The sequence below is a fragment of the Lynx rufus genome, unplaced genomic scaffold (assembly GCF_022079265.1).
Source record: "Lynx rufus isolate CCGP_SWC_20201006 ecotype Redwood Valley unplaced genomic scaffold, mLynRuf1.p SCAF_23, whole genome shotgun sequence".
Classification (NCBI taxonomy): domain Eukaryota; kingdom Metazoa; phylum Chordata; class Mammalia; order Carnivora; family Felidae; genus Lynx; species Lynx rufus.
In genome coordinates, this window is record NW_025814838.1 from 18,921,666 (window position 1) to 18,946,455 (window position 24,790).

The 24,790-nt window shown below is 43.9% G+C and overlaps 1 protein-coding gene across 2 annotated transcripts in view; it reads right to left on the reverse strand.

The window, feature by feature from the left end:
* RBFOX1 (RNA binding fox-1 homolog 1) overlaps positions 1-19,293 on the reverse strand; it is a 348,785-nt gene extending 329,492 nt beyond the window's left edge. For both annotated transcript variants that reach the window (XM_047087515.1, XM_047087514.1), the window contains exon 1: positions 19,207-19,293. In XM_047087515.1, coding sequence (XP_046943471.1) covers positions 19,207-19,293 — 87 coding nt within the window. The remainder of the gene's footprint in view (positions 1-19,206) is intronic.
* Positions 19,294-24,790: the final 5,497 nt, after the last annotated feature.

Here is a 24,790-nt window from a genome sequence, read left to right on the forward strand (position 1 = left end):
CACAAAAACAAAGAAACATTCAAAACAAGAAGTTTTTACGAAATAGGTACCTTTTCAACCCTCATTCAGTTTTTCTGATTGCTCAAAGAGACTCAGTTGTTGCTACCTTGCCTTTCACACCATCTTTAGGACACTTTCAAACCTCCCTTCTTTTCCTGCCAGAGAACAGGCCTCAGACAGGACCAAATTGCCAGCAAACACAAGTAATGTGAGTATCTGATAACACTGCTTTGTTTTCTATGCATTTTTTTATGGAGATACAACACATACCATAAAATTCACCCTTCTGTACGTACAATTCATTTTTTTTCTAACACAGGCACAGAGTTTTGCAACTATCACCACTATTTCATTCCAGAACATCGTCATTACCCCTAAAAGAAAGCCCTAACCCATTAGCAGTCACTCTCTGCATCTCCTTCCCCGGTTTCTACCAACCACAACTCTGCTTTCTACCTCTGTAGCTTTGCTTATTCTGAGCATTCTGTACAGTTGGAGTCATATAACGTATGGTCTTTTGTGTCTGGCTTCTGTCATTTAGCAGAACACTTTCACAGTCCATCCGTGTGAGAGCACGTATTTGTATGCTGTTCCATTTTATGGCTGGATGATTTTCTGGTGTATGATATACCACTTTTTGTCTATCCCTTTGTTAGTCAATGGACATTTAGGTACTTGTCAGCATTTGGTTTTCATGAGCAATGCTGTGATGAACACTTGAGCCCAAGTTTTTGAGTAGGGATGTGTTATTTTCGATTCTCTTGGGTCTGTCCCTAGGCATGGAATTTCTAGGTCATATGGTAGCTCTGTATGTAATTTTTTGGTAACTGCCAAACTATTTTCCAAAGCAGTTGCAAAACTTTACTTTTCCATCAGCAATATACACATGTTCCGATTTCTGCACACCCTCACCAATATTTGTTACTATCCTTCTTTTTATTATGGCCATTCTAGTTGGCATGATCAATGTTTTCTTTGTAGATACTATTTGTTTATTCCTTGTGGTGGGAATGTTTGATTGGATTAGAGATGGAAAGTATCCTTTTGCAAATTAACATATACTGGTTGTAAACACTGAATCAATTTAAATCATAGCGTTAAAGATATAGTAGTGCTTGTGCTACGAAGCAGGTGCATGTCTGAAGTTTAGGAAACTGTGTTCAAGGACAAAGCTTTGGGTTCCTTTTATGGGGTCCATGCATAAACTTGAAACCTAAAGTCATCTGTAAAAGTGGTGTGTGTGTGTGTGTGCATGTATGTGTGTGTGCACACAGGCACATGTGTAGGTATCTACGTTTGACAACTTGTGCTTTCTTCTTTCTAGCCTTTCACTTCATGTACACAAATGAGCAACAGAAAAGTCGGCAGACTGCCTCATTGCTGCATGAACATCTAGGGACAATCTGGGACAAGAATGAACTCTTCTGAGCCCCTGCTCTCCAGGGTCTTTCTGGAATTGCATAAAAAAATGTAGAAGTATCACTCAGCCAGTGTGTGCAGGTGAGGCCACTACCACTCTTTTCCGGGAGAAGGGCCACAACTTCTGGCTTTCTTTCCTACTCTAGTCCGCCTTACTTGTCTTCAGGATTTGGACACAAAGGGCCCCAGAAGAACAGTGCTCACCAAACAGCAGAAATGGGGAGCCTGAAGCAAATTTAGTGCAGATGGATCCCTGTGAGATTTGCTATTCCTTAGCTGATACTCACTTGTGAAAGAGAGGGGTCAGGACCCTAAGGGCAGCAAGCCACTGCATTTGGGATGGGGTGACACAGCTTCTGAGAGCAAGATAGGCAGCCTTCAGTGTCTTCCCACTTGGTCATCTGGCGCAGAGTGGGGGACAGGACTAGTCCCTTCTGCCCTGCTTGGGGACATGTGCAAAGATTCAGGTGACACTGTACTGCAGTGTCCAGTTGACCACCTCTGAAAGGCTTTCCCCACCCAGAAGCCACAAAGCCATAACTGTTTCGGGAGCAGAGATTGTTAAGTACGTTTCTGCCACGGGGCGCGCTGACAGTCAACTGGAAGTTAAAAACCCTCGCACTGCAAGACCATATGCTCACAGTTTGACATACACTTGGAGGGGAAATTTCCAGGCACCCCAATTAAGAACCCATGCCCACAAATCACTCTGGAGTCCCTCTTTCTTCATCAGCTCCAGAGAGTGGCTTCCAAGTCTCTGTGAGGGTCATGATGGGCTTTTTCCTGGGGTTGGAAACTCCTCAGTAGCAGTTAGGAAAGACAGCTGCTGACAGCTGAAACTTCCATGCCTGGGCCTCCAGATCAAGTGACGGAATGTGTGTTTCCATGGCACTCCCAGAAACAGGTGGCTCTTAAACTCTAGAAAAGCACATTCCCCTGCCCCACAGTAAATCAGCTGCTCTCTGTGGAGATGTGTATTTCAGGCATGGACAAGTGCAGCGTCAGGTGTCTCCAAGATAAACCCAGGAAGCTCAGAAGAGAGGAGTGGATGGCAGAAAGATCTCAAGACACTGTGGGATGGGACCTCGAAGGCAGAGAATCATCATCCTCCTTACCATGAGTAACTCTTCCTTCCTTTCCATTATTTCCTTCATGGCACTTGCTAAAATGATAATTCATCAACTCATGGGTTGTTGTAGCTGTTCCTAATTCGGTTCTGTGTCTTCCTCCCAGAGATCGTAAATGCTGCTAACGGAGGGATCATATCTGACTTCTTTAGCATCTTTCCACTACTGTCTAGCATTGCATCTTCTATACAGTAGGTACTCAATAAATGTCTGGAGAATTATGGAAGGAATGAATTAACCAGTCATGCATAATAATCTTTTCTGCTCTCAAACATACAAACCTTTCCTTCTATTTCCCCCATGAGTAAACTGAGGCTCAGAGAGGTAAAATTATCTAGTCAAGATGAAATTTAATAGGAGGTAAGGCTGATTCTGGAATCCAGGTCTGTCTGAATCCAAACTTCCAGGTGGTTTCTGTTGTCACAAATGACAAAAGTGAAACATCTTGCCCCCAGGGGCCCTCCCTATCCCTGTTAAAATAAAATAAAAGGAAAATCAGCCAGCCCTAAGACAGAACTGTCCCGTGATGGAAAATCCAGTCCACAAGCACATGGCTCACCAGATGCTCACAGCTTTGGTACAGCAAGACTTAATAAAGCGCCCAAGACTGATCCCCCATGCTCTAACAGGTTTGCTTGTAGCCCGTGGACACATTTTTGGGTCATTAACAATTAAACACACATGCTGCAGTCCCCTGAAGCAACAAAAGTTACCAGACCCTCACACACAGATACACTGCTATGATTCCCAGTCTCCTCTCCCTCTTTTTCTATAATCATTGTGATTTTCTGCTCCAACCTGCCTTCCAGAAACTGTCTCTCCTTTCTGGGCAGAATTCTCTCATCGAAAAAGATTCAAGGAATGGTGGAATGGGGAATGGATATTCATTTGCCAGCCATAGACACACCTTGGTGTTGGCAATTTCCGCTCATGGCACACTAGCTCTCCTTTCTGTTTCCCATCTTACCCCACTAAAGACCACTAGACCATCTTCCATCTAGCTTTTAGAGGAATCTCTTTTGTTAAATGCTCATTTACTTACTTTGAGAGAGAGTGAGAGATAGGCAGACAGAGAAAGAGCGCAAGCAGGAGAGGGAGAGGGAGAAACCCAAGCAGGCTCTGCAATGTCAGAACAGAGCCCAACATGGGGCTCCATCTCACAAACTCTGAGATCATGACCTGAACAGAAATCAAGAGCGGGACGCTCAACCGACTGAGCCATTCAGGCACCCCTGGAGGATTCCTTTAAAAATGTAAAATCAGGTCATGGTGTTCCCCTACTTGAAACTCCCCAGTGGTTTTCCATTTCTCTTAGACCAAAATCTAAACTCCCTGCAATGTCCTAGGAGGCTGAATGTTATGTGGTTGCTGACCACATGTCTGATTTCATGTCCTGCCTCTCCCCCATCATCTACTACATCCCAGTCATACTGGCCATCCTTGTTATTCCCCAAATGTGCCCATGTTGTCCGACCTTAGAGCTTCCATGTGTCCCCTTTGCCTCAACTCTCTTCTCTACCCCAGGACATGACACTGACTCTGTTTGCCAATCAGATCAGAGCTCAACTTCCACACGTTCCGTCCTTCAACTATCCAAAATAACCCTCTCAGTTACTCTCATGTAGTCTTAATCTATTTTATTTTCTTCCTCGCATGTACCACCATCGGATATCCTGCCTGTTGCTTATTTTCCCCCATTAAATCTGAGTGGACTTATTCATCCTCGCAAACTACTGTCCAGCACACATTGTGCACTCCACAAATATTTTCCAAATTGATGAATAAATATGGAAACCAATCTAGAGCTGTCTGAATTCCCAAACGAAGCCCCCTCCCTGGCTTCTGAAATGCACACGGCCTGTCAGCAGCCTTATTTGGATTGTGAGGGTCAGATATAAAGATGGAAAAGAAACCACAGTAACTGGCAAGCTACTGATTGAAAAAAAAGGTCTTTTAAATTTTCTGTGCACATTCAGACAAGGGCTGGGCTGGCTGGTTCACCTCACCCTAACGCCATGGGCAAGCCCGTTCCGTGACTTCTTTCTCAAATCCATCAAGGGGAAATGTTATACTTTTAGGACTTAAGGGAATTAGGAGAAGGATTTAGTTTTTAAGAGAGAAAGTGAAGTCATTTAAATTGAAAACTGATCTTGGGCCCTAGACCTGTATTTCGTTTGCAAGAGAAGTACTCCGGCAGGAGTGATGAGAGCTGACGAGGCAGGTCTGTCTGTCTCCCGGTCTCGGCTCCTGAGAGAAGCCTGCCCGGAAGATATCTTGATCTCTTGAGCAGCTTGGTTTTTAGTCCTAAAACGGGCATGACCTTGGGCCAGGTCCCTAAGGGATAGTTGTGTGTTCCAGGAGTCACCAGTGTACTCATGCCTTCATGATTGATGGAGTTTTTCTTCTCCTCAAAGGAAAGCACATCTGTCAGTGCTCCCATTCCATGGAACTTTGGAGGAAAGGTGTGAGCAGAAGCCAGCCACCTGGGTGGTTGGAGCCAGCCAACCTCTGCCTCTCTCTTCTGTCAATCCTCTAATCCCTGGGAGTACTCGGTAGATTCCTCTCCTTCATCCCCATCTTCCTCTTTCCATCTGACTTAAATGCTGTAATTTTCTGACGATCCATTTACTTAGGATATCAGCGACATGTTTTGTTGTAAGCTATCACCTTAGTCTTGAGGTTCTCAACAAAAAAAGGATTATTTATTAGTTGGAAAAAATGACTGACTCTTTTAAAAAGCTTTTTATTTAAAAAAAAAAGCTGGCTGCAAGTGATATAAATTTTTATGCATAGGATGAGAGTATAAGAACTTTTGTGGAAGAAAATATATGTGCAGGACAAAGATGAGATATCCGTATAGTGGTTTGAAGTGGTTATTTCTGGGTAGTGGGTTACAGTTTGTGTGTGTGTGTGTGTGTGTACATGGACATGTGCACATACGTATATTTGTTTGTGCTTTTCTGACCACCAAGATTTATTTTGCATTTATCCTGAACTAATTTTGCAATTAGAAAAATAGGCAACAATCATTTTTAAATCATTTTGGAAAGGAGCCCAAGAAGGAAACCATAAGCTTAAATCAAAGACCAAACAAATTGGCTGCTTGCTGAGACTGGCACTGGGGTGTGACATCCTTCCTGCAGGTGGACGGCTCCGTGTGAAAAGTGCTAACTGGGCTGGACCTTGGCCACAGGTAAGGTCCACTGAAGTCTATCAATAAACTGTCTTAAGACTCATCTCTTGGGATGGGTTCTGGCTCAAGGATAGTCCTCACCCTACCTCTTTCCCAGGAATGCTTCACAATATTCTGAATGGGCTCCAAGTACATGGGATTCTGGGACATAGTTGACTGATTCAAAGTTGAGATGTACCCCAGGCTGGATCCATCAGATTCTTTCCTGGGAATTTGGAACTTGAATGGAAACACAAAGCCTGGTGGTCTTGAAAAGCTGAGTCACTGAGGTTTCTGAAACTTGGCAAGACTGACACTTTGAGCCAGATAATTCTGGTCGTCCTATCCACTGCAGAGCGCCAACAGCAACCCCTTTCTGACTGTGACAACTAAAAATGTCCCTGCAGGGCAAAATTGCCCCTGGCTGAGAACCACTTATCTAAAGAGAATGTCCACAAATTCTGCCTGCCAAGTCCTTAGGCCTGCCCTACCTCGCGGATTTCCCTTGGCTTGATTTTCTTTTGTTTTCCCCTTTTCTGTGCATTCGATTGTTTACACATTACCCCTCAAAAACTGCAAAATACAAACACTTCCCTGTTAAACTAGCCAGGATTGGGCTCTGTGCCTCGACCAAAAGGATCTTAACAAAAACACTCACATTCAAAAATCATCTTTGGTTTCTTGATATTCAAAATCACCTGTCATCTTTCAACCCATAGGAGGCCCAACTGTTTTTAATTCAACTTATCTCTGATATCAGAGCAGATCTGAACACAAGGGCATGAATGAAGCAGGTGCTCCTGAGTCACATGGGCCACTGGAAACCACGATGTGTCAGCAACAAGACCCCAAGATGGCAGAGGAACGTTCACCTGCCCAGGGAGGGCAGGGGGTTTGCTTGTGATTGTGTGCGCAACTAACACTTTCCATGAGGAAGTTGGAAAGCCGGAAAGCAGAGATGTCATGGGACACATGCCTTGCCCATCCCCAGGAGTGAACTCTACAACATGTTCCTCAGTGAAGCTCTGACTAGCTAGAACCAAACACATGAAAGAAAATACACATGCAGACAGCACTGTGCACCCAAACCCCACAACTGTTCGAACAGATAAGAATTCCATATGGTCTGCATTACCCTCAGCAATGGAAGGCTTTTTATCCTTCCCTAGGCTACCCCATCACCATGCAGCAAGTGGGAGCTCTGGTCCCTTACAACACAGACAGGGACAGGACTCAGCAGCTGATGAATGGCGTTCTGTATGATGGGCGAACGCTTGTGCAACATCTGCTAGGCCCCCACACAAATCTTAAGGCCCTCTGGCAGGCAGCACCAAGTCCCTCAGCTAAGTCACAATGGGAACCACCTGCCAAAACGCCAGGTGTGAAACAAGCCCTAGCTCATTAGAGTCCTTAAGCCCCCACCCAAATTCCTGGAAAAGGCTCCAGGCAAATCCAGGGCTCTGCATGGCCACTCTCCATGAGCCCACGGGAGCCTCGCCTTATTAAGATGGTCGTTGGACGGTCCACGTCAATTTCACATTTTCTGTCAAAACCTAACAGATACCAGGCACCTCGGTGTTTACACCTCTCAGCAGAACAAATGCAGAGCTGTTGAAGGGAGAAATAACACACCACCACAGTAACAATAGAAGACATCGCTTGCAAGCTGTCCGCGGCCCCTGGAGTAACTGACATGTTTGACAGAGAATGTGTGTTGGTAACGTTGCTTGATTTGTGTTTAAAGGGAAAACAGAAAGTGCATTTCCAGAAGGTTTAGACATTGATAACCAAAGAGAAGGTCTTGTAAACAAAGCCACCAGGACCATGTCCTGGCAGCCCCCTCCTTGCCGTTTGTCACCGCCCCACCTCCCGTTTTGATCTCCTGGAGGAATCAGGCTTCCTCGGGAGAACAAGATCTCCTGACAGAAAGCTGCAAGACAGAGGGAGGAAAGCTGATCAGAAATGACAGCGGCACAAAACCCTGTTAGCCTTCTGCTCAGAATAGGTTGTACGGGGAAGAGACAAGGCTGTTCCCCTGCGGAGGACGGGCAGAGGCACCAAAGCCACACAGCACAGTACGGTCCTTGGGAACATCCCCACGTCTGCCATTTCCAAGCCCTGAGAGCTCGGGCAGGTTATTTCACTTTGCTGGGCCTCAGTTTCCTTGTATGTGCTGCTGAAGCCAGCACTGGGCCTCAGTTTCCTTGAAAGGAATTCTTTCCAGGGTCGTTTGGGGCAGTAGAAATATCCTATGGAAAAGACCCAAAGGAGAGACCAGTAGGAGTAGCAACAGTGGAAATAATAGTAATATAATTTTTAACATGTAATTATAATATAGTAATTATAAAAATATTACTATTTGACTATATCATATGCGATCATATAATCATATATTGTACAATCACATATTACATCACATAATCATAATATTATATGATTATTGTAAGATACATAATATATATATTATGTTTTAATTTATGTATCATTATATAATTATATGTAATAGTATAATTATAAAATAGATAATTATATACAATTATATAATTATATGTAATAGTATATTATAATTATGTTATATATAATACACATATGTATATTATATGAAATACATGTTATTATATGTACATAATATATGTCATCTTATTATCTAATCCTTATTATGTTATTATTACTTATTCCTATTCTTATTAAGTCTTACTATATACCACGTACCATTATAAGTGCCTTACAAATATTAACTCATCTGATCCTCAAAAGCAACTCTGATATGGTCCCCATCCAATGGAGGAGGATACGAAAGCATGGATTTAGGTGCTTCTAATATGTCCATTTTACAGATGAGGGCAATTTAGGAGCTTTACCAAGGAGGCAAAGCTGAGACTCTAACCTAGCAGTCTGTTTCGAGAGTTCACCCTCTTAGCCAAGATGCAATATATATATATATACATATATATCTGCAAACGCTCCATATTGCCTCTACTGTATAGTTAGTTCTGGTGTTGTTTGTGGTAGCATTTTAGTTGTGCTTGAAAATAAACTTGCTAATATGCTTCCTAACTACTTTCCATGTGCCAGGCACTGTGCTATGCACTTTATATGCTTTGGTTCCTTTAACTATCACCCAGCAAGGTTAATGCTGCCCAGAGGAGGTGTTACCACACCCAAGGTCACACAGGTAGTAAGTGATGCCTAGGGTCACACAGGTGGAGGCAGGAGATGAGCCAGGTAGTCCGTTCCAGAGCCTACACCCCTACGTCGTCCTGTTAGCCTGCTTTTTCCTCTCCCAAATACAACACTTCACTTAGATGCTGTAGGTGAAATGCCTTACACACAGCCTGGTACATCGTAAATGCCTGAAAACGAGCAGCTGCTGTTGTTTTTATCATAACTAAATGCGAAAAGCCCAGTAGGCATTTTCTTCCAAGAAAATGACGGAAGTATGAATTTATGACACCGTCTGTTCAGAGGGCAGATCCTTCGCCCCTTTTAAACCTCAACAAAGCCCCTGCATTGTTGGGTAACACCAGTTCCCCAATCCAGCTGTTCACGGGAAACCTGGGATTGCCGGGGAAGCACGTAGTTCACTGGGCCCTGCCATTCTGACGCAGACAATCTGAGGTCCAGGGCAGACAGCACAGGTCAGCAAGCTTGCCCACGTGCCGATCAGTGGCAGGGCTGGAGAGCACACTGATGAAGGAGGTTCTGGAAGTGTCTCTCTAAACCGCGTTTCCCTCCCCGAAGGCTCTCCACAGGCTGCCCAGTGCCAGTCGGCAGTCTTGCACTCACACTCCTCCCTGCCGCCGGGTGCTGACAGATGGAAGCTATTCTTATTATTTAACATTTATTAAGCGCCCACAGTGTGCTAGGAGCTGCATGGAACAGGGGTGTGGGTGGTCCCAAAGAATTTGTCCCCAGAAGGCTATGGCCACATGGAGGGAAGGGGTTGGGCTTCTCTTTCCCATTCAAAGTCCACTCCTCCCAGCCAGTTCTGGTTCCAGCCCCAGAAGTCCTACTAGAGCCAGTGGACAAAGATTTGGGCAAGGATTCCATATGAGTGAGGCCTTTACATCCTTCTTGGTGTGTGACCAGTAGCCCCAGCTCCCCAGGCCACTGACTTAGGGAATGGGAAGGGGTGTGGGTTTCATCCCACCCAAGGCCATGGGCTATGCATGTCAAACCCCATGGTGGTATCTCTTTCTCTCTTTCATAGCATTCCCCAATGGTACCCCACTCTGTCCAGCTGCACCAAAAAGCATGTCCCTGGTTACTGAGAATCTCCACTGAGAGAGGGAACAGAGAGTTACAATTGTGCCCACTTAACGCCCAAATCCAGAGAATCTCTGTATGGAAAAGAAAGTGCAGCAACCCAGGATATTATGAAAGAAAACCAAACCAAACCGAACCAAACCAAACCAAGAAAGCAGCAACTCTGGCCATCCATTATGGAACACCTACAATGAGCAGGGGTTGTTCTCCATGCTTCACAAGCATCATCTCATCAGATCCTCTGGGTTCCTTCCCCCATTGTCAAGTTGAGACAATGGAAACTCAGAGACATGGAGCCCCACATCACACAGGGGCCAAGATGCCTACTCAGATTGGTCTGAGTGGGGCACCCAGACCTTGGCATTATGCCAAGCTTCCTGAATAGCATCGTGGTTGCACTGCAAATGCCTTGGGTGTGGTCATTTTTGCACTCTTTTATGCCTGACATTGACTTTGGGAGGTAGAGAATATTGCATATTACTCCCATTGTATAGAGGAGCAAGTGGAGGGTCAGAGAGGTCAAACAATTTGCCCAAAGTCACCAGGAGAAGGTCGTGGCCAGATTCAAGCTCCCCTGGTCTAGATCCTATGTTCTAAATTCTCTGATCTAAATCCTTAACTGTGCTACCTCATGAAATGAGAAGAAATGGCTCTTCAGAGAGCACTTTGTGAAAACACCTTGGAATGCGCAAGGTGACTGCCTCCTCCAAATCCTCTCTACCTTGAGGAGCCAGTGCAGATTACGGAGTGGAAGGAAAAATAACAGCTAAGGGAGGTCATCCTCTCTCCCAGCATGGTATGCTGAACTCACTGCATTACTCTGAGCCAGATAGAAGGTAGGACAGGACAAAACTGAACCACTGTTTCAGAGATAGAGGTCTTCCTCAAAAAAACAAAAAAACCTCCACCCTTTGTCTCCTGGAACATACCAGAAACCCTCTTATTTGGGAAGGATAGAGGGACTATCTACAGGAAGCCATCTTCCTGAGGGGCGCCTGGGTGGCTCAGTCGGTTGAGTGTCTGACTTCGGCTGAGGTCGTGATATCACAATCCATGAGTTCGAGCCCCGCGTAGGGCTCTGTGGTGACAGTTCTGAGCCTGGAGCCTGCTTCAGATTCTGTGTCTCCCTTTCTCTCTGCCCCTCCACTGTTCATGCTCTGTCTCTCTCTATCTCAAAGGTAAATAAACATTAAAAAAAAATTTAAGGAAGCCATCTTCCTGGAACTGTAGAAAAATCCATCGCGACTGCCCAAGCCACTGACAGTGGTGGGGACCTCATACTGTGTGGGGTGAGTGCAGTCGAGACTCTACAGAGTCCCACCATCAAGCAGCTGTGTTTAACCTCTGACTTTCTTGCCAGCGATGTGGCCAGGGACTCCACCTCTGAGGAGAGAGACTGGGTCTTAATCACCTCAATGTCTCCAGAGCTTAGAAGACAATCCAACATGGAACCCTGACCCATGAAAAATTATTATAATAAATAAATGACTGTCACAATGCCTCTGTCTCTGACTTTTACAACCCGGAGAGCTCAAGCTAGGAACTAGGCTTTGCAGAAGACAATGGTCCCAGTTCCCCAGAGGAAAAGACGTGCGGAGTACTGAGTTCAACGTTTCTGGACACCTCCTAAGGTTCAGCAGTTAATCAAGTGGATATGCTGGCTTCTTCCACGCTGGTGGGATGCATGTGTGATAGGCCTATCTTTAGACGTGAGAGAAACATAAATAGGGGTGAGCATCTCTGTCATAAATCAGCCGGGGAAAACACTTACCCAAAACAACCTTTAAAAGACAGGGAGGGGGTTCTGCTTCACCATCAAAGGCTCAGATTGCTGAACACCAAAGCAGCAAAGTGGAGTGTGAAATCCACAACTCTCTCCAGCTCTGTGTGTCCCATGCCAACATATTATAAAAAGCAGACTTGCTGATATAGCATGCCTTTAAAATGATCAAAATGACAGATGGTTGCTGCAGAAACACATCCTTTTTATAGGACTGATATTAATCAGAAGAGATTGACAGTGTCCCTTTAATCTTTTAATTAAAAATAAAAAGTGCATTTCTATAAAACAGAATGGGGCAAGTCGCTAGCATCTCCAAAGTGCTTTGCAACGATGGACAGTCCACATTATTTCAAACTTAACTGGAAGGCTTTGGTTTTTCTTTCTAAATATATTTATGTATGTATGTATTGCTAATATAAAGAGACATGAAGTTGTTGATTTGAGCAGCCCAATCTTGCTTCATAATGTTGTTATTGAATATGCTTATCAGACTGTCTTTACTTCACTAGATCATGCATGGTGTCCTCACCTGAAAAATAGTCAGAATGCTCCCAACATACCCTAGTGGGAAACAATACTGTAATTAATTTAGGTGGGAAGATGCTAAGTAAAATTGCCATATCTAACTTCGATACATTTGATCGTTAATGGAGAAGCAAAATGCGCTAGATGATATTTAACTGCTTGGTGAATGTGATCACTGGCATCGGTCAATGAGGATAATAATTTCTTTTAAAGTTTTATTCATTTTTTGATAGAGAGAGAGAGACAGAGAGATAGAAGGAGACAGAGCATCCTAAGCAGGCTCCAGGCTCTGAGCTGTCAGCACAGAGCCTGAGGCAGGGCTTGAACCCATGAAGCACGAGATCATGACCTGAGCCACAGTCAGACTCTTAACCGACTGAGTCACCTAGGGGCCCCTCAATGAGTTTAATTAAGATCAGAGTCCCACACTTCCTTCCCTGGAGAGGGTGTATGTAGGGTTCAGGGGAGCAAAAAAAAAAAACATGTCTGGATGTCTGTAATACCTTCAGTTAGGATTGCTGATCATGAAAAGCTGACATTTGCCTGTCCAACACCTTACTGTGAGAACAAGACTCATTTTTGCCCTCTATTCACAGCCCCTACAGCTCAGTCAGGATGACAACACCATCCAGATCCAATGTGAGCAGTGAGGCAAGAGGACTGCTTTCAGGGTGGGCATGGTTTGCAAGGTAAGCCAAGGAGACTGCTATCTGGAAATTTTTGCAGGAACAGTTGGGAAAGAGACTTGCAAAAAGATGGGTTGGGATGTGAGCCCCGGAGATGCTTGGGGACCATTTGTGCCACCACTTAGATGTGGTGTGCTTGTGAATGAAGATCCAGAAAAGACAACCACAGCAGAGTTGTGGAGAGACATGACTTGGGTTGATGGGAGACTGAATTCAACTGCGCCTCAAGCTGGATGTTTTCTTTTTCCCCTCTAAGCAATACGCATTCGATTTTTGTCAGTTGCAAATAAAAGAGTCCTAAATAAACGTTCATCATACATCTTTCTCTCACTTTCTCTTTCTCGAATAATGCAGAATGAACATCTACCATATTGGATACAGAGCTACAGACAGAGATGGAGATACATAGATATAGATGAGATACAGATATAGATACAGCTATAGACATGATATACATATACATATGGATACGGATGTCCCACATCTTTCCTGTGTATAAGGGTGGAACCTTTGTGTGGAAAGGGGTCTTGGGTGTCTTTTATTCTGGCGCATCACCCTCTCTTAGTTCAAAGCCTCACATACAGTAGGTGCTCGATAAACAATCGCTAATGAGATAGATCACATTTAAAGCTCACAAACACCCTGCAAGTCAGGGATTCCTGCTTTTGTTTTGTAGCTGAGCACACAGCCTCGGAGAGGTTAACTGACAGGCCCAGGGCCACATGCTTAGTAAATGCCAGAGCCAATACATCAACCCGGACCTATTTGACTCCAAACTCTCCTTGCCACCTCCCTGACTCTTTAATTTAGTCTGCCGTTGACATGGCCTCTTCGGCAGTACAGAAAAGTCACTTAGTGACTAAGACAGAGCAGCCTCAAAGTAAATGACACCACTAACATTTACATCAGGTGTGCCTTCTGATTTCTTTCCAGATCAGCAGATACTCCAAACATGTAGATAATATTGCAGGGCAGAAATATCAGGATATGAGACTGGCTCCACCAGCCACAGACCAGAACAAGTGGAATTCTTTTTCCTTCACCCAGACATGTATCCAAATGACCTCTACCTTCCTCTACCTTCCTCTGTCTTTCTGTCGGGACAGCTTCTCCACTTGGATAATTCCTGGCATCACCACATATGTATGCAGATCTGCCATCAACTACATTGCCAGATTCAACGATGCTGATTTCTGCTTCGGAATCCAGAATGCAGGGTTTGCTCCTACCACTGCTATCCCTATCAGAGAGGCACTAATCAGCGTTTTTCTGCCACTGTCTACTCTAGGAAGGTTAAGTCAGAAAACACACAGCCTCTAGAGAGCTTAGGGTCTCTGAGAGAAAAGACGGCATTGAGTGCTCAGGACCCAAACCCAGCAAAGTGGACACTCCCCAGCGGTATTCACAGAAGGGTATTTCGGAGCCCATTCCTGGGTAGAGCGCTCAGAAATTCAGGCCGTAAGAGTTATTTCAGAGATTCTTCCAAGATTCTTTCCACCTATGCTTTTTGATATTTGAGTCCTATGTGCAAACAATCTCAAACTCTACAGTGCAGTGGGATGGGGAAGATACCGAAGTTCCTTCTCGCTGTGTCACCCCAACACCATGAATTCACCTGAATTCTCTGCTCTGGTAGGAAGACCTCTCCTTAGTTTGCACTGAATGCCTGCCGGTGCTTTAGAGCTCAACTCAAACACCACCCTTCCCTTTTAATCACACTCTTTCCTACTCTAAGAGACATCCACCTGCTCCCTCTCCTGTTTTCATATGCATTCCCATGGATGCACCTCAACAGTAGACTGGTGAAGAGGGAAGATTCTGGCCCAACATACCTGATCCAAATCTCAGATCTGTACCTGACATTCCTGTGAACTTGGACAAGCTCCCTTTCTCAAGGGTCAGTTTCAGGTTCTTCATAGGTAGAAAGGGCACCATAATCCAAGACTCTGATTCCTTATTTGAGATCATTGGGGTCATGTGTATTTTGAAATTTCAAACTTTTTATGGGGGACGGATAGGAATTGTCTTTTTCAGAAAGGTATTTCAGTGGAAACATCGATTATGTAACACTCTCAGCAGGGTCTGGGACAACATTCTGAAATCAAACACTTAAATATCCCTGTAGCAAAATATGTGAATATTCACACTAAGAGGGATAAAGAAAGTCTATAAATAGCCACACATCATTTTAGGTCAAGTTTGCTTCCCAAATCAGTTTTGGTACCAAACTTCTCCCCAGAAAACACCCTGATTTACAGAGCTTTTTGGAATTTAAAATTACAGATAGGGGATGGTAGGCCAGTAAGTACTCAACTTAGGGTTTTGTAAGAAAAAGTGAGATAATATACCTAAGTATTTAGCACAGCACCTGGTTCATAGCAATTACTCAATAATTGTTACCTGTCATTCTTTACTAATGTTTTTACTGTAGTATAAGTTTTGTGTTTATCTAGTGTTCTCTTCCACTGGCTGTGAACCTACATGTCAGTGGCTATGACTATCACTTTTGTGTCCTGGGTGTCCTGACCAATGCCTCGTCTAAAATATGTGAGCATTAATGAATAACTTAATTAACAAATGCATGGTAACATAGATGGGGTTCTGTTTACACTGACTTCCATCTAGAAAAATGGTCTTTTGACCCACTATCTATAATATCTACATGAGATGGGAATTATCTGTCTCAGTATGGAGAACGATCTAGCCACGTATGGCCAAAGGGCTTACCCTTTGTTTAAGTATCTACAGTGAGGGGTGCAAATCTGAACTTATAACCCTGAACCAAGGGCTCATTAGATCTAAGCACTAACCAAACATACTAATCATTTATAAAGCCATTGTTTTATTATGTTGCTTGGTATGCTGCGGCCATGGTCTATGGTTTAAATAAGTCATCTTGGGAAGTTCTGGATTCAAGACTGACTTTGACAATTGATTTGTCAGACCTTCCTTGTTTTCAGATCAGAGAGTGCATTGATCATTCAGTGTATTGTTGAAAATTTAGAAGTAAATAAAGAAGTCTGAGAGGAACATACATTGTTTCTTTTTATCCCAAGATACCAAGATTGAGATTCATACAAAGGGAAAGGATTAAGGTTTATACAATGCACTTGGTAATATTACTCTTTAAAAAATTTTTTTTTACGTTTATTCATTTTTGAGAGACAGAGAGAGACAAAGCACATGCAAGGGAGGAGCAGAGAGAGAGAGGGAGACACAGAATCTGAAGCAGGCTCCAGGCTCTGAGCTGTCAGCACAGAGCCTGACGTGGGACTTGAACTCCCAAACCGCGAGATCGTGACCTGAGCTGAAGTCAGATGCACAACCAACCAAGCCACCCAGGTGCCCCGGCAATATTACTCTTTTTCTCTTCTCTTCTGCTTCTCACTACCCATGAAATGCTCCAAACTGGTTCAGCTCAATCCCCTATGGTCATTCAGAAATTCTTTACATGGCTAGAAGGAAAAACTATCCACCTTTCCATATATTCAACAGGTTTTGATACCAGAAGATGGATTCAGGAGAACCAGCATGATAATGATTCTGGCTTTCTTGAGGGATGGCGGATGGGGATCACTGGTAACTATGGAATTCAGTCCTAGAACAAAAGATCCTGGTGAGCAACAGCCTTAGAATTACTAGAAAACGGCTCTACTCTGTTTTTGCCAGACAATGTGATGCTCTATTAAAGCCTGTTATGATATCTGGTCCATTATTTATTTTTTTCTTCGAGTGGACCAAAACAGGGCAATGCTACTAGTATTAATTTAAAAAGTGGCAGAAACTCTTCTGCCACAGAATTGTTGGCTCTTGAGGTTGGAAAGACCTTGGGAGGAATCTCAAACTCTGATCCAACAACCCTGCCAAGTGGCTACCAAAGCTCTGTCCGTGTAACTCCAGGCATAGGGAACTTACTACCGATGATGGAGTACACACACTATTTTGGATCACTTTTAGTGTCCTGCTGATGACAGTATTAAGGTGTGGGCGGCACCTTCCTTCCCTACAGGGAAGCTCTTGCAACTCTTGAGGAGTTGGGAAAAAAACCACAAGGTCAAGGAACTGGTAAGCAAGCTGATACAGCCTGCTGGGATACAGGACAGCTGGCATCAGAAGGCCCAGCTAGAAGGTGATTGTGATTGTGTGTGTGTGTGTGTGTGTGTGTGTGTGTGTGTGTTACAATTTTTCTCTCTTTGAGTTGCTTCTCCTCCCCTTGAAAATGTTTCTGCAACCAAGCGATCTGAGTTTCGTGATGCCAATGGGTAAATAACACAGGGTCTCTCGGCAAACCAGAAATGAAGCTGGTCTCTCTCCAGCCATACCGTTTTAGTGCATTCCAGGGGAGTGAGAGAGGAAGAAGATGAATATGTCACAGCAGCTGGTCCAGAGCCTCCCCGCTGCACCGCTCTCCTGACTTATGGGTAACTAGTTAGCAAAGGCATCACTTGGGAAAACAAAGTATGATCAGGCTAAGATTTGCAAGTAAAATCACTTGTTCCTTCCAAAAATAACTGGATATGTTTTCTCCAACACTCTGCAAAAAAGGAAGAAATAGGGCCTCCCCAATTTCTCAGCTGGCCCGTGCGTCTCCTCATCTATCATTGGGGTAATACGTCCAGAGTGGCATTTCGTAATGACAGCAACATTCCAGCAAATCGATAGTTATTCAATTCCCAACAAGCTCTCAAGTCCATTAAGCCTGATTACATTCACCCATTTCAGTGCGTGCCGTTATTTTTCCTACACCGGCACTTAATCTATAACAGGAACTTATGAGAACTTTCAAAAGCAATTTCAGCATCAATCAGCATAGAGTGAAGGGCACGATTTGCTTGTAATTATTTATCGGACGGGGCGGCAGAGGGTCTGACAAAACTCCAACAGCCGACCTTCACCCCAAGTTTCCAATGGAAGCAAAAGGCCTTCCAGTTTGCCATGGAGTCCTCCTTCAGACTCCACGCACACCCCACTGGCCTGCTTACACCAGGAAAGATGGAACGATTTCCATGTTGTTAAGGACCATTCTCCAGGCAGTGTATATATGTCTCACGTATAATATAATTCCAAGCTAAGCAATGGCCATAAGTCTAGGATGATAGAATGTGTTGTTATTATTGAGAATCGCCCCTACATGTCTCGAATCACCCAAGTTCTTAAGGTTCACAAGCACCATTTGGAAAAGGGGGGAAACTGAGTTTGACCAGAGCCCTCCCCAGAAATTTTAATTAAGAAGGTAGGGTACTGCAGAATTTTCAAATATAGTTGCGGAGGGGGCACAAGGATAAGGGTGAAAGGGTGCACTAAACACAAAATACATTCAGTTTTCCTTTCCCGCAGAAACAAGAGACAGAATTAAGTACAAAGCGATGGCTGTTCTCAAACAAACAAGAAAACAACAGCAAAGCAACCATCTGGGTTTCCCAGGATGTTCAGGCTCTGTGACTAGTAGGTGTTCGCTTTCCACAGAGAACTTTGGACATACACCCAGAAGCCAATGCTTGTTTAAAAACACAAACTTATGCTAAGGAGGGGGGGGTGGAAAGTCCCAAGTATCTTATTGGTAGATGAGTCTCCCTGCACAAAATTAATAGGCTTAAAAGTAAAACCAACACACTTTTCAATCCTCCACTTTCCTGCCATCATTAAGATGTAAACAGCTGGTAAGGGAGTCCTAAAGTAATCTCTGAACTTCATAAATGAACCATCAATAGTGTGTTCCTTTTTGCCTCAATGCCACCACTCGACCCAGGTGAGGTGGGGGGCAGGGCACTTCTATAAAAACAGACAACCCACATGAAGGCAAACATATAAATTAATGCATATTTCATGCTCCTTCTATTTCCTGGGCTAAAGCTCTTAACCAAGTCACCTCATGATAAGTTACTTTGCCTCATGATCTGCTCTGGGAGACTGAGTCCCTCAGAAAGCTGGGAAGGAGAGCAAATCCTTTGCCCCGTGGTCAACCTCCTGAAGCAAAGGCATGAATGTTAAACAGCACCCAGATCGATACAAGCAAATATGGCTCAACTACACCATTTATTCAGCCATGAGAGATGTCAATAGCCAGATTAGGGTGATCCATCTTTGTGATTTCCTACTGTCTTCCCCCTGACTACATGAGGGCTTTTTCCTGTATTAAAAGTGTTTGCTTTCTCAACCATAAAAATTCCAATTATTACTCTGAGCGCTCTGGAGTTAAGTTGCTGGCTGGCAGTGGCCTTGAATTACCTGGATCAGTCCGGGAAAGTAGGGGGCTGCAGGAACAATCATAGGCACGCCATAGGGATGCAGGAGTACTCCTTGAGAAGGCAACATGCTTTACGTGAAGGTATTATTCCCTCTGAAGCTCAACACATCAGTGGAGAGTTAGGGGAAAATCTACAGACCCAACTTCTTCGGAACTACAAAGCCGAGAGCCAAATCGCTTCTGTCACGAGCCAGGCACTCATCAACGCCGAGAGGGGGAAAGAAAGAAAATCCGCATCAGCAACTCTTAATGTGAAAGTTTTCTTCCCAGACGCCGAAGAGACACAGCAGCTGCAGAGTTGAATCTACCAAAATGGAAGGTGCTATTTTGGGAACGGCTTGCCTAACATGACTAACCAAATACTCTTCATTAATTTAGTTCTCAGAGAGAGTGAGAGAGAGGCCAGATGACTGAGAGAGAGAGGTAGGCCACAGGAATGGGGCTCTTCCCGATGAAGTTGGGCAAAAGGCAAGGGACAAAGTCTGCATGGGATTTTTAGAGAGGAAAATGAGACTTGTAAACTGATAGGATTATCAGTCACTCCTTAAAAATCAAGTAGGTAAATGTGGGCACCCTTTGGCACTGATCAAAAAGAAGCTAAGGAGGTCATCTAATCTGTGCTTCTCTCTCTTTCTCTCTCTGTCACTGGCTTTAATTTAATTTAATTTTATTTCATTAAAAAAATTTTTAATGTTTATTTTTGAAAGAGAGGGCGGGGGGTGGGCAGAGAGACAGGGAGACACAGAATCTGAAGCAGGTGCCAGGCTTGGACCTGTCAGCACAGAGTCCGACGTGGGGCTCGAGCTCACAAACCGCGAGATCATAACCTGAGCCGAAGTCGGACGCTCAGCCGACGGACCCAGCCAGGCGCCCCTCACTGGCTTTAATTTTAAAGGGGCAATCTGTGCAAATCATACGATAAGAATACCAGCGGGGCGCCTGGGTGGCTCAGTCGGCTGAGCATCCAACTTCAGCTCAGGTCATGATCTCACGGTTCATGAGTTCGAGCCCCGCGTCTGGCTCTGTGCTGACAGCTCAGAGCCTGGAGCCTGCTTTGGATTCGGATTCTGTGTCTCTCTGCCCCTCCCCTGCTCATGCTCGCTCTCTCTCTCTCTCTCTCTCTCTCTGTCTCTCAATAATAAATAAATGCTAAAAAAAAAAATTAAAAAAAAAAAGTATACCAGCTAATACTTGCAGAGCGTGCTACACACAGAGAATGAACTAAGTTGTTTACACAGGTTACGTAATGTTATTCTCACAACTCTCTGAAGTCAGTACTGTTACCAGTTCCAGGGAACACACAGAGAAGTGGACTTACACTAGTCGAATCGGTTTCCCACACGTGTACCCTTGTTAAGAGTCAGTGCTGGGCTCCGAACACAATTCCTAACCAGGCGACTCACTATATGCAGCAGAGTACTTCATTCTCTAACAGAACTTCGCATGCTTTCAAAACAAAACAAAACAAAACAAAACGCAGATTCTCTGTCCTTGATCTTTCAATGGTCATCTGTGACTATGCAGTGTGTTCATAGGAGATGGTTTCCCGTTCCCAGAGTTTAAAGGCATATCTACCAAACTATGGACGAAAAATAAATTCAAGCCAATATTTGCAATCTTTCTGATGCTTGAAAATACCCAAAGGATTGTCTGGGATAGGTTCCACGGTAATAAGTAAATTCCTCTGGCATTACATGAATTGAAATGCAATTGATTTGGGTGTCTCACACACTAGCTGTGTGATGTTGGAACAAGTGACTTAGCATCTCTGAACCTTGGTTTCTTCACCTTGAAAACTGCAGTAATAATAGACCCTGCCCCATGGGGTCGTGTGGCAAAGCTCCAGGCATCATATCATGGATACCATACTAAAGGCTATTAGCTGTCCCTATCATGTGTGTTGTGTTCTCCTGATGGTCAGTATGGATACATCTTCAGCTTCAGATTGAAGGCACAGATAAATTCATAGAGTCAGTCATGGCAAGAAGGCACATGGGCATGTGGAGAGCTCCCGGTTTTGAGAGCAAGGGCGTGCAAGTGACCAAGTGAGTCCACTCAGCTAACGCCGAAGGCCCAGGGATCACTGGAAATCACCTTCAAACCAAACATCCGCTTGCCACATTCCACCTCTAACTCCAAGCAGGACACAGGATATAGATTTTGTAGAAACTCAGAGAGCTTCAGACACCGCAAACCATATTCAACTATTGGCTTTTTCTAAATCCAAATGTCAATTCCTCCACTTTTAGATAGCCAAGGTGTTTTTACACTACACTAATTTTAGTTGCTTGATTTAGCTGCATAATTACATTTCTAGATAACGACAGTGGACAGCGTTTGGCAGAGAATTCAATTATTTAAGGCTGAATTTTGGCCATCTTGACAAGGTTTCTCTGTAATTGATTCTCCTGCATCAAAGTAGCCACACTGTTACAATTCAGAAAGCTCCAGTAACAGCTGCAAGTTGACCCTTCTTACTTAACAGCCTGATACTGTTTCTAACTTTAGCTTTTGACTATGACTTTCAACACTGTGCTTCTGAGAAGTTACCAATGAGGACAGAGGCATCTTCATGAGACAGCTTCTCGGGATGGGGGAGCTATTCATTACTTTGGTCAGAGCTGGGTCAGATTGGATTATTTCTCTTTAGTGTTAGAAAATGTAAAGACTATTGGAGGAGGAGGCAGGAAACTTAGTCTGGAAGGCCAGAAATTTACACAATTTAGATTCTTAGTTTCCTCAACTAGAATAGAGGCAACAATATCCACTTACAATTCACCAAGACTATTCCCAAGAGCAAAATTGAGAGAGTGTTTTGGAAACTGTGGAGTTACATAAATACAAAGGGTAATTGTATTTATTACCATATATATTGTTTTTGTTAAAGAATCTCATGATTTCAGGGAGAAATGAGTAACATAATATATGGGATATATACATACTTAGCTATACTTTTTTGCAGAGGGCATTTTGTTTTCTTTTTAAAAACTCCATAATACAAAAGTTTTTACTGATCCTGAGTAATCAGTATTTTCCCCCACCCCCATCCTTGCAGATAAGGGCTAATTGTTTTGTGACCCTTTTCACATTGACTGCCAGGAAGCTTAAAGCCAAATAAGAGATTCATCTCTGTCCACTGTGTTGGCCTTTCCTGCTTACAGATCGGTGTTTTTGTCTTCCTATCCTCACCACCTCCAGTACTAACTACTGCTGTTCACATTTTCTCTGATTCTGATTTTATATTCACATGTTACTGTCACATATAATCATAATAGTTATATTTTTGAAATTGTATGAATTAAAAATATCCTTGCTCTAAACCTACCTCAAAAACTTCATGAACTAATAGAACACAAAATCAAATGACAACCATTAAACAAAACCTCTTTTTCCTGGGGTGCCAGGGTGGCTCAGCCAGTTGAACGTACAAACTCTTGGTTTCGGCTCAGTTCACGGTCTCGCAGCTTGTGAATTCGAGCCCCACATTAGGCTCGGTACTGACAGTGTGGAACCTGCTTAGGATTCTGTCTCCTTCTCTCTCTGCCCCTCCCCAACTCATGCTTTCTCTCTCTCAAAAACAAATAAACATTGAAAACAAAAAAACCTCTTTTTCCTAACACAGGTCCTATTTTTTTCCAAATAGGAAGCACCTAGTATTACTGGACTATAATTCTTTTCTCTTACTTCCATTTCCTCCGCTAAAAGACACTGCCTATGCATCTCTGCTCCTCACTGGCTACTGACCACAGCTCATGGTAAACAGTCAGCTACCCAGTATGAGTTGGTGGTTTTTTGCAGGAGATTTGAAAATGTAGAGTGAAAGAATTAAGTAGAGAGCAGGGGAGACCGTGCCTGGGAGACACAGGTAGGCCTCGAAACACAGAATTCAAGCAAAGGCCCCACATCACAGTCTAAAGCAGCCATCCCAGACAGGATGGCAAACTCGTTTCTGTAAGTGGACGGACAAATAGCTCAGGTGTTGACGACCTTATGCTCTCTGCTGTAACCACTCAAAACTGCTATTGTCACCTGAAAGCATTTACAATATGGAAACCAACAAACACTGAAATTTGAATTTACTATAATTTTCGTCTGTCAGGAGATACTCCTCTTTTGATTTTTTTCCCCATCTTGAAAAAGTGTAAAAACCATTGTGAGTTTGAGGGTCATAAAAATGGGTAACGGGCTAGGATTGGCTTACAAACCATGGTTTGCTGACCCCTAATTGAGAGCATGTATTTTACCTAAAGCTCTGGAAGTCAGACTTTAATATAATAGCAAATATAAACTCCTTTTCAGTTGCCCTCTGCTTCTCCACATGCCTCTCGATTTTCCTGTCACTTCGTTGAGTGCTGGTTCTGTGTCAATCTTCCCTGTGTCAGGGATTTCCATCAGGAGATTTTTTTTTTTTCTTAGCCAACCTTTCATAGTTCAGTCTCACCCCACTCTCCAAAGAAGATAAAAACAAACAAGCGCAAAACAAACCAAAAAACCCACCTCCCATCTTCTTTCTCCATCTTCCATGATGGAACTCTTTTCTCAGTCACTGTCTCGTTCTTTCCTCTCCTAGATTAAAGTGGTTCCTCTGCCTAGATGAGGTCAGATACTGCATCTCCTTCCCACATCCAAGAGCTAACATGAGGATTACTCTGCTCACCACCAGCCCTTGTGAGGGGCAGCGGCCTGAAGTTTAAACACCGATGTAGGAGAAGGAAAAAGAAAAGAAACACAAGTTTTGGATGGAGGTTGGGAGACAAGAGCATTCAGAAAAAACCAATGCCTGCCATATGGATTCTGTTGGTTACATGAGCCAAGTGTAACCTCATGGACCAAATCCAGTCTGAGTAGAAGGACGAGGGGGAGGAGGGGGAGGAGAATGTTGATGACGGTGATGGCTTCTCTGCATTGTGCAAAAGAGAGATGATATATTTTTTTATGAAAAAAATTTTTTTTACACTTTATTTTTGAGAGAGAGACAAAGCACAAGTGGGGGAGGGGCAGAGAGAGAGAGAGAGAGAGAGAGAGAGAGAGAGAGAGAGAGAGTCCAAAGCAGGCTCCAGGCTCTGAGCTGTCAGCACAGAGCCCAATGTGGGGCTCGAACTTACCAACCACGAGATCATGACCTGAGCCGAAGTCAGATGCTCAACCAACTGAGCCACCCAGATGCCCCAAGAGAGGTGACAGTTTTAAATGGAGGCATCTCGGGGCGCCTGGGTGGCGCAGTCGGTTAAGCGTCCGACTTCAGCCAGGTCACGATCTCACGGTCCGTGAGTTCAAGCCCCGCGTCAGGCTCTGGGCTGATGGCTCAGAGCCTGGAGCCTGTTTCCGATTCTGTGTCTCCCTCTCTCTCTGCCCCTCCCCCATTCATGCTCTGTCTCTCTCTGTCCCAAAAATAAATAAACGTTGAAAGAAAAAAAAAATTTAAATGGAGGCATCTCATGTAAAATTTAGATTTATAATATCTCTTGAAAACCTGCAAGATCTAGAAGCTTTGGCCCACATTTCCTTGTACAATCACTAACGTCTGGGAAGGATCTGCCTCCGCCACAGCTCAGAAGAATCACA